The 13,903-nt window shown below is 36.8% G+C and overlaps 1 protein-coding gene across 1 annotated transcript; it reads left to right on the plus strand.

The window, feature by feature from the left end:
- The first annotated feature begins 7,121 nt into the window (after nucleotides 1-7,121).
- LOC136043067 (uncharacterized) lies at nucleotides 7,122-7,475 on the plus strand. The gene has a single exon (XM_065727983.1). The coding sequence runs from the start codon at nucleotides 7,122-7,124 to the stop codon at nucleotides 7,473-7,475; it is 354 nt and encodes a 117-aa protein (XP_065584055.1).
- Nucleotides 7,476-13,903: the final 6,428 nt, after the last annotated feature.

The raw sequence follows: 13,903 nt of genomic DNA on the forward strand, positions 1-13,903 counted from the left end.
AAACAGGCTTGCGGCTTCAAGAGATAATGCCAAAAGAAAGCATGCCAAGGAATCACAAGAGCAACGTGAAAATTATCGCATGGCTTTCAGGTACAGCCCAGTCGATGATTATAGTAGATGTGTTCAAATCGGGACTATGTCTAAAATTTGTCCCTACTGCAAGGCCTTGAAATTTATCGGTGAAACAATGGGAATGTGTTGCGCCTCAGGGAGAGTTAAACTTCCTCTACTGGCTGCACCCCCACAGCCATTGAAGACTTTGCTTACTGGAACTACGTCAGAATCTAAGCGTTTTTTATCAAACATCAGAAAATATAACTCATGTTTCCAAATGACGTCGTTTGGTGCCCAAATCGAAAATTCAGATCAATTTATGTCTGCTTTCAAAGTAAAAGGGCAAATTTATCATAGAGCATAAATTTTTTACAATTGTACTTCATCAGTGATAGAAATTCTGAATTGAATACACGTTGCGAAATTTTTCCCAACGTTGAAAGGACAATCGTTTCCCGATTGCAACATCTTTTCCACGAGAATAATAATTTAGTGCGTCTGTTCAAAACAGCCATCGATTTGATGCCTACTGATACGCATAAAATTGTTATTTCCACTGACAAAACGGCTCCTTGCCAACATGTGCGTAGATACAATGCTTCAAATATCGACGAAGCGGGAATCGTTATGGTCGGTGATCAGTTTTTACCTCGAGATATTATTCTTCATAAGCAAAACGCTTAGTTGGTAAGAATTACTGAAACTCATCGATGCTACAATGCCCTACAATATCCTATCATTTTTTGGGATGGATCCGACGGCTATCACTTTAATATTAAATTGATGAATCCAGCCACTAACAAAGAAATGAATAAGAAATTCAGTGCAATGCATTATTATTCCTATAGACTAATGATTCGGCAGGATGAAGACAATTATATTTTAAAATACCGTCAATTGTTTCACCAATACGTCGTTGATATGTATGCAAAACTTGAATCAGAACGTTTGCTATATATCCGTCTGAATCAGACCAAGCTCCGCTCTGAACAATACATTCATTTGCGACATGCAGTTGTAAATGACGGTAATACCACAAACGTTGGAAGATTAACGATTTTACCTTCGTCATATTCTGGCAGTCCCCGTCATATGCATGAACATGCTCAAGATGCTATTACTTATGTTCGTCTCTATGGTCGTCCAGATTTATTTATTAAATTTACATGTAATCAATCTTGGGACGAGATACAGCAGCTTTTACTTCAAGGACAATCGGCGGTTCATAGACATGACATTACGGCCCGTGTCTTCCGGCAAAAGTTGAAATCACTGATAAACAACACAGTAAAACTTGAAGTGTTTGGGTCAGTGAAATGCTGGATGTACTCAGTGGAATGGCAAAAACGAGGTTTGCCACACGCATATATACTAATCTGGCTACATTATAAAATTACTTCTAACGAAGTTGATGATGTGATTTCCACTGAAATACCTGATGAAAATGTCGATAAGGGGTTATATAATATTTTTGTAAAAAATATGATACATGGACCTTGCGGTGCACTGAACGAAAATTCACCATGCATGGCCAAAGGAAGGTGTATGAAGCAATATCCTCGACTTTTAGTATCCAACACAATTACTGGCAATGATGGTTACCCACAATATAGAAGAAGATCTACTGAAGATGGTGGTAAAACAGCAATAATAAAGAAGCGTAACGGTAACACCATCGAAGTAGATAACCAGTGGGTTGTTCTATATTCCCCATTATTATCAAAAACATTTAATGCACACATAAACGTTGAATACTGTAACTCCGTAAAGGCAATCAAATACATATGTAAATACGTCAACAAAGGCAGTGACATGGCAGTTTTTGGCTTACAGTCCGAAATCAAAGATATCGACGAAATCGTACAATATCAGGCTGGAAGATACATAAGCAGTAATGAAGCTGTTTGGCAAATTCTTTTATTTCCGATACATGAACGTAGTCCAGCTGTTGTTCACTTAGCGGTACATTTACAGAATGGTCAACGTGTTTATTTTTCGGAATCCAACGTGCAACAAAGAGCCATGAATCCACCGGATACAAAGTTAACTGCTTTCTTTTCGCTATGCAAAAATGATTCTTTTGCAAAAAAACTGCTGTATACTGAAGTGCCTTCGTATTACACGTGGAATACTAAAAATAAAGTATTTGAATGTCGAAAACAGGGTATGTCAGTCGACAGCCAACCTACCATCTTCAAAGATGCCACGATAGGAAGACTCTACATCGTTCACCCCAATCAACATGAATGCTTCTTTCTACGCCTGCTTTTGGTGAATGTACCCGGTCCGACGTCCTTTGAGTATTTGAGAACATTAAACGGTACTATACATGACACTTACCGTAGTGCATGCCAAGCTCTGAATTTATTGGAGAATGACCAACACTGGAATAACTGCATCAATGACGCGTGCGAAACGTCAACTCCAAGTCAAATTCGTGCATTGTTTGGCATCATACTAACAACTTGCGCTCCATCAGCTCTTACAGAGTTATGGGAAAAATATAAATAAAAAATTCCGAAGATATACTCCATCGAAAACGGTTAGAGACGTCAGATATGACTTTTGATTTTACATGAGAAATTGATAACTACACTTTAGTTATTATAGAAGATGTGTGCGTTTGTATGGCAAACAAACCTCTTCAGGATTTGAGAATGCCTTCACCTAATCGTACCGCTGCTGTTTCGACATGTGTAGAATTGGATCGTGAACAAAGTTACAGTACGAGTGATCTATTGTCGTATGTACAAAATAACATTTCCAAGTTAACGTCGGAACAAACACATTTATGATACGATAATGCATTGTGTCGATAACAACGTTGGAGAAATTTTCTTTTTGGATGCGCCAGGAGGTACTGGTAATACATTTGTGAGAAAACTGATTCTGGCATCAATTCGATCAAAAAATGATATAGCGTTGGCAATTGCGTCGTCCGGAATAGCCGCAACGTTGCTGCCTGGTGGAAGAACTGCTCATTCCGCTTTGAAATTGCCTCTGAATTTGCATTCTACAGAAACTCCCACGAGCAATATTTCCAAATCATCTGGGATGGGTAAAGTATTGCAGCAATGCAAACTTATTATTTGGGACGAGTGCACAATGGCACACAAAAAGTCGCCCAAGGCTCTGGATCAACGTTTGAAAGATTTGTGATGGAATTCAAAACCCTTTGGCAGCACATTAATATTGCTTGCGGGAGATTTCAGGCAAACATTACCTATAATACCTAGATCAACCCCAGCAGACGAAATGAATGCTTGCCTGAAAAATTCTAATTTATGGGCACACGTAAAAACATTAAAATTAACTACAAATATGCGTGTCCGATTGCAAAACGATGACTCTGGTAAAACATTTTCAGATCAATTGCTGGCAGTTGGAAACGGAAAGCTCCCAGTAGACTCAATTTCAGGACGTATACAACTACCTGCTGAATTCTGTAATTTAGTGACGTCCAAAAATGAATTGATTCAAAAAGTATTTCCGAATATTCTAATCAATTAAAAAAATAATAAATGGATAAGTGAAAGAGCGATTCTTACACCCAAAAATATAGACGACCACGAAATCAACAATATTGTTTTGACCAAGATTCGAGACCAGGCAGTCCTTTACAAGTCAGTCGACACAGTTTTGGAACCAAATGAGGCGGTTAATTATCCATCTGAATTTTTAAATTCCGTGGATCTTTCAGGGTTTCCACCATACGTGCTACAACTAAAAATAGGCGTACCAATAATACTGTTAAGAAATATCAACCCACCAAAGCTTTGCAATAGCACGCGACTTGCCGTAAAAAAAAAACAATGGAAAATGTAATAGAGGCCACAATCTTGACAGGGTCTTTTGAGGGTGAGGCTGTTCTTATTCCTCGCATTCCCATGATTCCAACGGATCTGTCTTTTCAATTTGTATCTATCTATCTATCTATCTATATAAAAACGAGTTGTGTGTATGCATGTTTGTTTGTTTGTAAAAAGATCGTTTGCATATGACGTCATTATTAGTACATAAGGCTTTGTATATGCAAAGACAATGGGAAAGCCAAGAATGTTGTATATTCGCAAGTTTTACGTAGTTCAAAACACATATATAAATCTATCTATATTCATAGGTGGTACACAGGGACACAACTACAATGGCACGTAACTAATATGGCGCGTAACGACTTACGCGCGCGGGGGGGCTTGAGGGGGTGCGAAGCGCCCCCTCCAACTAGGTGTTGGGTTGGCGCGAAGCGCCACCCCAACAGCTAGAATATAGATAATATCTCGAGGTAAGAACTAATCACCGACCATAACGATTGCCACTTCTTTGATAGTTGGAGGATTGTATCTACGCACATGTTCAGCAGTAGGCGCTTTGTCAGTGGAAATATCAATTTCATGCGTATCAGTAGGCATCAATTCGATTGCTGTTTTGAACAGAAGCACTAAGTTATTATTTTTGTGGAAAAGATGTTGCAACTGGGAAATGATAGTCCTTTCAACGTCGTTTTTTAATCATCGGTATTACTTTCAAGTTGTTTGGTTTGTTTTACCTTGGCTTGTCTTTCGTCACTATGAAATACATATCGCCGAACCTTTGTTTTTTTAACTAAAATCTGGTAGGGATTGATGACCTTATCCAAGTCAAAATCCCAAACCCAATCATCATCACTATCATTTTCAGTTTTGATACGTTTTGATTCTCGCTGTCCAGGTTGATTTTCTTCTAACTGCGCGGTTTTGCGTTCTTTAGCCGCAAGCCTTTTGGCATTAAATCTTTGAGCAGCTTCCTCGGCTATTTCTTCTGCCATTGTAGGATTTATACTAAAATTTCTCTTTTAATTAACTCTTTCAGTAAATTGCTCATCACGCTTTCTTTTGGTAATTTCTCTTTGAGCCGCGAGCCTGATTTCACGTTGTTCGTGTGATTCCTCGGCACATTTTTTTGGTAATTTCTCTTTGAGACACAAGCCTATTTTCCCGCTGTTCTTGTGATTCCTCGGCACGCTTTCTTTTCTTAGTTTCTCTATTAGCCGCAAGCCTTTTGGCATTAACTCTTTGAGCAGATTCCTCTGCTGTTTCTTCTGCCATTGTAGGATTTATACTAAAATTTCTCTTTGAATTAACTCTTTGATCAGCTTCCTCGGCTGTTTCTTCTGTCACTGTAAGATATATACTGATATTTCTCTTTGAATCGCTTTCTTATATACTTATAATGACGTCATATGCGGAAAAACAAACACACATATGCGGACAAACACAAAACATGGGCAAACACACAAACCTTCAACTTATTTATTTATATACTAGCTGTTGGTGTGGCGCTTCGCGCCTTCGCGCCTAGTTTTTTCTTTTATTATTTTTTCCTTTTTTAGTTTTTCTTTATTTTAGTTTCTTCTTTTTATTAATTTGTTTTCTTTTTTAGTTTTTTCTTCTTTTTTTGTTTTTTTTTCTTTTTTAGTATTTTCTTTTTTAGTTTTTTCTTTTCTTTTTTTTAGTTTTTCTTTTTTCTTTTCGATGAGTTTCAGCAATTCTTACCAACTGAGCGTTTCGTTTATGAAGAATAATATCTTGAGGTAAAAACTGATCCCCGACCATAACGATTGCCACTTCGTCGATAGTTGGAGCATTTTATCTTCGCATATGTTGGCCAGTAGGCGTTTTGTCAGCGGAAATAACAACAATTTTATGCGTATCAGTAGGCATCAAATCGATTGCTGTTTTGAACATAAGCACTAAATTATTATTTTCGTGGATAAGATGTTGCAATTGGGAAACGATAGTCCTTTCAACGTCGGGAAATATTTAGCAACGTGCATTCAATTCAGAATTTCTATCACTGATGAAGTACAGTTGTAAAAGTTTATGATTCTTGCCTGAGAATGGTAGAAGGGACCCTGCTCTATGAGAATTTGGCCCTTTTACTTTGAAAGTAGGGATAAATTGATCTTGATTTTCGATTTGGGCACCAAACGACGTCATTTGGAAACATGAGTTATATTTTCTGATGTTTAACAAAACACGCTTAGATTCTGACGTAGTTCCAGTAAGCAAAGTCTTCAATGGCTCTGGTGGTGCAGCCAGTTGGCCCTATTGCAAGGCCGTGGGCCTTGCAATAGGGACAAATTTTAGATATAGTCCCGATTTGAACACATCTTCTCAAGCTATAATCATCGACTGGGCTGTACCTGAATGCCAGGCGATAATTTTCAGGTTGCTATTGTGATTCCTCTGCACGCTTTCTTTTGGTAATTTCTCTTTGAGACGCAAGCCTGTTTTCACGCTGTTGTTGTGATTCCTCGGCACGCTTTCTTTTCTTACCTTCTCTATTAGCCGCAAGCCTTTTGGCATTAACTCTTTAAGCAGCTTCCTCGGCTGTTTCTTCTGCCCGTATAAACAAACATGACGTCAGTCGACAAACAACTTCATGACGGCATAATGCTCAATCCTAATAGTGACGTTTTTCGACAAACATGACGTCAGTCGACAGTGGACAAACACAACGTCAGTACACAAACAACTTATATATATATATATATATATATATATATATATATATATATATATATATATATATATATATATATATATATATATATATATATATATGTATATATGCTGTATATATATATATATATATATATATATATATATATATATATATATATATATATATATATATATATATAGGTATATATATATATATATATATATATATATATATATATATATATATATATATATATATATATATATATATATATATATATATATATATATATATATATATAATGCTGCCTGTTATAGCGTTGATGTTTCTGGTATATTCAACAGTGCAGAATGGCGCTTGTCTTCGGCTACGTCTATTCCAGTGCCGTTATTTAAAAAGGGGGATAGACAAGACCATGGGCACTATAGAGGTATAGGCTTAAGTAATGTGCTTAGTAAGGTTTTTGCTAAGACATGATGTTGATGGATAGATAGTTGGATTAACCAAAATAGGATTTTATCAGATTCGTAGGCAGGGTTCAGAAAAGGCTATAGTTCTATAGATCAGGTTTTATTTTATTAGGGATGATTAGGAAACAAGTTGGGAGAAAAGTGGGCAAGCTATTTGTTGCATTTTTGGACTTAAAAAGGGCGTTAAATGGAGTGGATAGAAGTTTAATGATAGAGTCGTTGTTAGCACTGGGGCCACCAAACGTATTTGTTAAGAATATAGCATCTATGTATAATATAGTTAAGATTGTAGAACGGGCAGGCAAAGATTTCTCTAGGGTTATCAGGAGTAGACTTGGTGTTAAGCAGGGATATACAATTCCCCCAAGGCTATTTGCATTGTATATTAAAGATTTTGAAGAATATTTGATGGGCAAAGGCATTATGGCATTACTTTTTGCGGATGACAAAACTAGTAGCGGGAAGTAAAGAACAATTGCAACAATTGCTATATCTAGCATCCTCTTATTTTAGGGATAAGAAATTAGTGTTAAAAGTAGAGAAGTCGGAGGTAAGGGTTTTAAGGAAAAGTGGAGAACAGATAGATTCGCAATGTCAGTTTAGGTACGAAGGTAGGACACTAGACATTGTAGATGAATTTCAGTACTTTAATTTCTAAGCTTTCGTCAGATGGGAATTGGAAGAAACATCTCAACATGGTAGGAATTAAGGGAAAGAGACTGCTAGAAATATTAAGTAAAAGCAATATTAAGGAAATTAGGGATGTAGTACTGTTAAAGTATTTTTTTAATGCTAGGGTTAGATCGGCTTTGCATTACGTGGCGGAGCTTTGAGGGTTTAATAAGGGTTAAATTTAGCAAGAATGCAGTTGAAACTTTTTTCACGTGTATGTTAGGCCTTGATAATAAGTTTAATGGGTTAGTCCTGAGAGAGGATATAGGAATAAAGTTTAAGAAACAGAGTTAGCATTTAGTTAACAAGCATTTTTAACGATGCTTCAAGATAGGAGGAAGGATTCTTGGCCAAATCAGGAGAAGAATATATTAGACCGTGCAGGGCTAGGTAATTGCTGGAATGAGGGAAAGGGGAAGTACAAACTGTACTGTATATAGATTAGTTGCTACTAGGCTAGATTCTCAGGAAGTTCAGGCTTGGCAAGTTGGCTTGTTCAGGCTTGGCAAGGGACCTTGCCGTCCCTTGGGATACATGCGGAAGTCAAGGAGAACTGGGGTGAAGAAATTTACCTAAAAAGCGGACTGGTTCGGGAAGATTTGAAATGGGTAAGGTATGTAAGAGGGAATTTTATGCTTCTTGGAGAACGTAGGAAATATTTATAGAGAAATAAACTGAGGATGGTCTTTACAGTTGCCTTGTGTGTGGAGAGATGGATGAGCCTTTGCATCATTTTATAGGGGAATTTCAGGGAGTTGAGTGAGTTACGATTGGAAACATTTAGTAGGGAGGTGGGGGGAGAGATTGGATTTCGGATATTTTGAGAAGTAGGTTTTATTTAAATATAATAAATATTGGAAAGTTTGTCGGGGTAGGTATGAGGTATCGGGATGATTTTCTTAAATAATTAGTTTTTGAAGTCTTTTCAGTCTTTGTTTTATTGCTGTATTTTTTCGCTTGATTATTGTACGTCACCATGGCCCAATTGGACTTTCGTATGAATAAATCTATCGATCTTTCTATCTATATATATTATATTGGTATAATGCAAAAAAATTTTTACTTTTTTTCCAATGTAAAAACCCATAAAAGGATATAAGAAGATTATATTTAAACGAAAAAGGTAAGAAATTTTAAACTAGTTTTTTTCTCCCGATATGACATTTATTGTCGTATTAAAGAGCTAGCGCAAAAATGAAATTGATAAAATATATGCACATAATTCTAATGGGAATAAGAGGGAAGGCTTCAGATGTTTAATTTTTGAATATTTGTAAATTTTGGTCGATTTATAAATGCAAGGACACTAAAAGAAGATAAAGTTAAAACAAATTTAAACGGAGGAAACTCGAACATGCATCAAAATAATTCAAAAACAATTTAAAGTGTTCTCATAAGCATATAAAGGCAATAACGATACATTTCTACTCAGATACTTCTTAAGACCAACAAATGCTTTTAATTCTATCTGGATCAGATGTAGAAAAGAAATTAGTTTTTGAGTCTTATTGACTTGATAATTTCTTACCTTTTCTTCTCTAGCCCTATGGCTGCCCAGACACAACTTACTGCCCTTTCAAAATATATAATGGGAGCCTGTGGCAGAGCAATGACAGAAGGCTTACGCAAGGCATATGCCTAATAAGATGGGGGCCTTCGTTATCTAATTATCTAATAGTTTTAGACTTGCATTCTCTGGAAATGTTACTGTCGCATATCCACTATTTTGATGGTAGAAATTCTTGGGATGTACCAAAGGAATTTAAACCCTCACTGTCATGACAACACATGCATATATTTCCAAGAAGATCCCCATTAATTCACATTTCCCATTTCAAATATTTCTCTTTTCAAGCACTCATTTCTGCTATAACTATATCAGAAACACCAACTTTCTTGGAGTACTTCAGCTTCACCTTTTCCGTGATGGTGCTAGTAATGTTTGCATGGGGTTTCTTTTTCGTCAATTCATTTTTAATCTCTTTGCTGATAGTGTCTGCCAGTGCTATTTTCATTTTACTAGCAGTTTCACTGTCTATAATGGCTTAAAACGGTATACCCGCCTTCTTCTTGTCTTCTTTCGAATACTAATACCAGAAAGACGACGATAGGATTTATCAACAGATTAGGTGTTACCAGAACTATTAGCAAGAAGTAGGCCCTCGAAATCAACCTAAAGTTTTAGACTTGCATTCTCTTTGAGCACTATCATCCCTGGAAATATTACTCTCACGTATCCACCATCGGTAATGTTGAATTTTTCGGTATTGAAAAGGAATTTAACGCCAAACTGTTATAACAACGCACCAAAATACTACAATAAGATCCCCATTAACGCTTGTTTCATAGTTCAAATGTTTCTCATTGTCCGCACTCAACACAACGATAGCTTTATCATGCGCACGCCTTTAATTTGAACATTTTATTTTCAAATAAAATAAGAATATTAAATAAATTAAATAAAATTTAAAATAAGATTTGAGTGTCTATCCTTGCAATGTAAAAATGATACTGATCAAAAACTTATAATAAACTATCTATTGTCAATAACCAGCCATAGATTAGCACGGAGGTGGATGCATTCAAAATCTCAGATGCATTCAAAATCGTAAGTGCTGGAACTTGGAGCAGAATAAGCGAAATTGAAATTTTGGAATCGGGGTCAGAAGTGGGAGAACCGCAATAGACCTAACTGGAGCCAGAATTGTGATTTGGAATCGGAGTGGGCATATTTTGAACTGATATCAGTTGAACTGGCGTGGAAGCCGGCAGAATCAGAGGTTGAACCATCTAAGAATGTGTTAGGAATGATGAGGAGTGCCAGAGGGCCAGCCATAGTGTGCCAGAGTTGCGTAGAATGACATTGTGTATCACGGAGGGGTGGCCTACAAAAACATGAAACAATGGATTAAATGCATTATTTTTAACAAAAGAATACCTAGGAAATGTCTTAGGAATGATGAGGTGTGTCAGAGGGTGCCAGAGGGCCAGTCAAATAGTAGAACTTAGTGTAATTAACCTGGTGTATCACGTCGGGGCTGGATTGCAAAAAAATTAACCATTGGATTTAATGCGTGATTTTAAACAAGAAAATATCTTGAAAATGACTTAAGAATGATTAGCGGTGCCAGAGGGCCAGTCATATAGTGGCACTCTAGTGTGAATTGACATGGTGTATCATATTGGGGGTGGAATGTAAAATACTGAACTAATGGATTTAATCCCTGATTCTTAACAAGAAAATATCTGGAAAATGTCTTAGGAATGATGAGGGTTACTAGAGGGTGCCAGAGAGCAATTCATAGTGTAGCACAGTGGAGTGAATGGAGATGGTACGTCACTTTGAGCTTGGCTTGCAAAAACATGAACCACTGGATTTAAGTCGTATTTTTTACATGAAAATGTCTGAAAAATTCCTTTGGAATAATGGAGGGTGTCAGAGGGTGCCGTGTTCCATCCATAGTGAGACCCGGTAACGTGAATTGCTTTAATTAACATGTTCTACAGCTTAAAGTGATAATGAGAGGTGTTAAAAGAAATTTTCAGCTGTTGAGGAACTGAAATCTAACATCTAGTCAAAGAAATCAGGTATTTTCATTAAGATATCTCAGAAATAACTCTTAATATGGTTTAAATGTATCTCTGATATCAAACCTCGGCCCCTGGAATTGTTCACTAAGGTGGGCTAGCCACAAACTGTTACGGTGGCGTGAACATGCATAGCCTTTAATGAAAGAAACGTAGTATTTTTATTAAAACCTCTCAGCAATTACTCTTAATATGGTTTAAATTTATCTCTAATAATAAGCCTTCCCTCTGGAATTAGTTGCTAGGGGTGAGCCAGCCATATCTTGCCACGGTGGCGTGAATTTGCACAGTTGTGGCTCAAGAGTCGCTGCATTTTCATAAAGACCTCCCAGAAAAAAAACTCTTGATATGGATTGAACAAATCTCTAATAACAAGCTTCTCCTCTAGAATCAGTTGCTAGGGGTTGGTTCATCTATATGTTGTCACAGTGGCTTGAAGTATGCATAGTTTTGACTCAAAGAAAAGTGGTATTTTCATTAAAACCTCTTAAAAAGAGCCAAAGGCAAAAACGTGTCGCTTTTCATTGCAAGTTCGTCTAATAAAGCAACAGAAACGATGCATTTTCATTAAGATCTCTCAAAAATACCTCTTAAAATGGCTAAAATCTACCTTTAATAAAAATCTTCCACCCCTCCCCCTAGAATTGATTGCTATAACCTCCCCTCATCATCTATTGGCAATTAATCGTTCTTTTTGCCTATATTTTATCCATTATAAGCTGTTTTTACTTTTTGTTTCTTCCTTTTGTTGAGTTTTAATTCCTTTTTTCTGTGTTTTAATCATGTCTCTAAATTTTTTTATTAAGAATAGGTGTAAGCACAATAAAAGCCTCCAACCTTCAAATTTCTTTTTCCCGGACAAATCTCCAATAAGTAATCATTTATGCAATGAAATATCTAAAGCTAATTCTATGTAATATCTCACTGATTCAATAGATAACTAAACATGTCTAGGTGACTTTAGATTATTTATAACGCCGTAAAAGGCAGGTGCATTTAATAGAGAAAAAATCAATAATATTGGGATGCTTGTTCACTCTCATTTGGAAATGGTTGGAAACATATGAATCAATTAATTGTTCTGGAAAGCGGGCAGAGAATTCCCTGTGTGAGCAATAGGTTATCATTTAGCAAATATTCCTAGAATAATAACATTAGAAAGCCTTTCATAGTCCATCTGTTTGGCACTACATTCCATTAAGATGAAATCCCTTCCGAATCATAATGTGGACAAAAAATCTTCAGATTATAAAGGTTCCCTAAGAAAAAACTCATCCAAAGAAAAAATCTCTTAAAGTTTAATGTAGCCACCCATGCATGTATTGTCATTACGTGACACGCCACACGTGTGCCTTCTTCAGATGCAAGCAGGGATCCCCACGGGCTACTGAAGAAACGACTCACGTTAGAATGTGTCATCATTAACATGAGAAATTATTCCCTTATTACTTATTAGTCAATGGAAACTCGAAACGTCTTGAAAAATTCTTTTTGGGGAAACATGTTGCTAGTGGCCCCTAATGGAATTGGATGCTATTGTCTCCGTTGGAGTTGGTTGCTTGGGGGCTCGCTCGAATTGGTTGCTAAGCCCCCCCCCCCCCCGTTGGAATTGACTGACAGGGCTCCCCCGGTTCAAATTGGAGGCCAAAGGTTCAGTTAAAATTGAATAGTAGGGCCGCAGTGCTCAGGTTAGGCGTGGGACCTGGTGAAATTAATTTCTATAGCCCCCTGTGGTTAGGTTAGGGTCCCGCTGCAACTGGATGTCATGGCTCTCCCGTTGGAATTGAATACTAGGGCCCCAATTTAAATCGGATGCTACAGCCCTGGTTGAAATGGTTGCTCGGGGCCTGGTGGAATGCTCGCTAGGTCAGTTATATTGGAAGTTCACTATAAGCGGGCCTTTAAGGTTTTTCCCTAACCTTTGTGGAATAAAAATAAAAAAACTCTCTATTATGTAACATTTGCACAACAAAACAAAACCTAATATGTAAGGTTTTTACGTTAGGTGTCTTAAGGTTTCTTAACAGATCAACGAAACTACTACGTAAGAATCATACGTTAGGTGTCTTAAGGTTTTGTAAAGAACCAACAAAACTACTCTGTAACATGTACCTGTATCTTGAACCAGAACCAAAACAAGTCACACAGGATTACGTCATATTCAACTGGAAATATTGGACCATGATCAATTTTTACAACCGGGACTTTCCGGCTTGACTAACGGACTCTAACAAGTCCTATTACGTAGCAAGCAAAAGTAAACAAACATTAAACAGTAAACAGACATATTATAGAGGTGTACACTACCGTTACTGCTGCAATATAGTATTAATTAAGACCCAGGTGTGCGGAAAATCGTCTTGAGGGACTAGTAGCTCCATTTTTACATCCCATATGGGTGTTCCTAAAACCATGGATGCATCACTACTCCTATCATTTTTACACCCCGACAAAAATTTCTTTCTAATTCCAAACGCAGCATGAACAATGTGAACGAAATTAAACGTATGAACGTTTTTATTTTATTTTTCATCTGATACATTAGTAAAACCAAACAGGGAATAACTGACCAAACTTAACTTTATTTTTTCTAGATTACCACGGGAAACGGAATACTGTCCCAGTTTGTAAATTTA

This window comes from Artemia franciscana, unplaced genomic scaffold (assembly GCF_032884065.1).
Source record: "Artemia franciscana unplaced genomic scaffold, ASM3288406v1 Scaffold_289, whole genome shotgun sequence".
Classification (NCBI taxonomy): Eukaryota; Metazoa; Arthropoda; class Branchiopoda; order Anostraca; family Artemiidae; genus Artemia; species Artemia franciscana.

What these genes read in the sequence shown, in the direction of transcription:
- LOC136043067 (XM_065727983.1), top strand. Translation starts at nt 7,122, where the DNA reads ATGATTAGGAAACAAGTTGGGAGAAAAGTGGGCAAGCTATTTGTTGCA.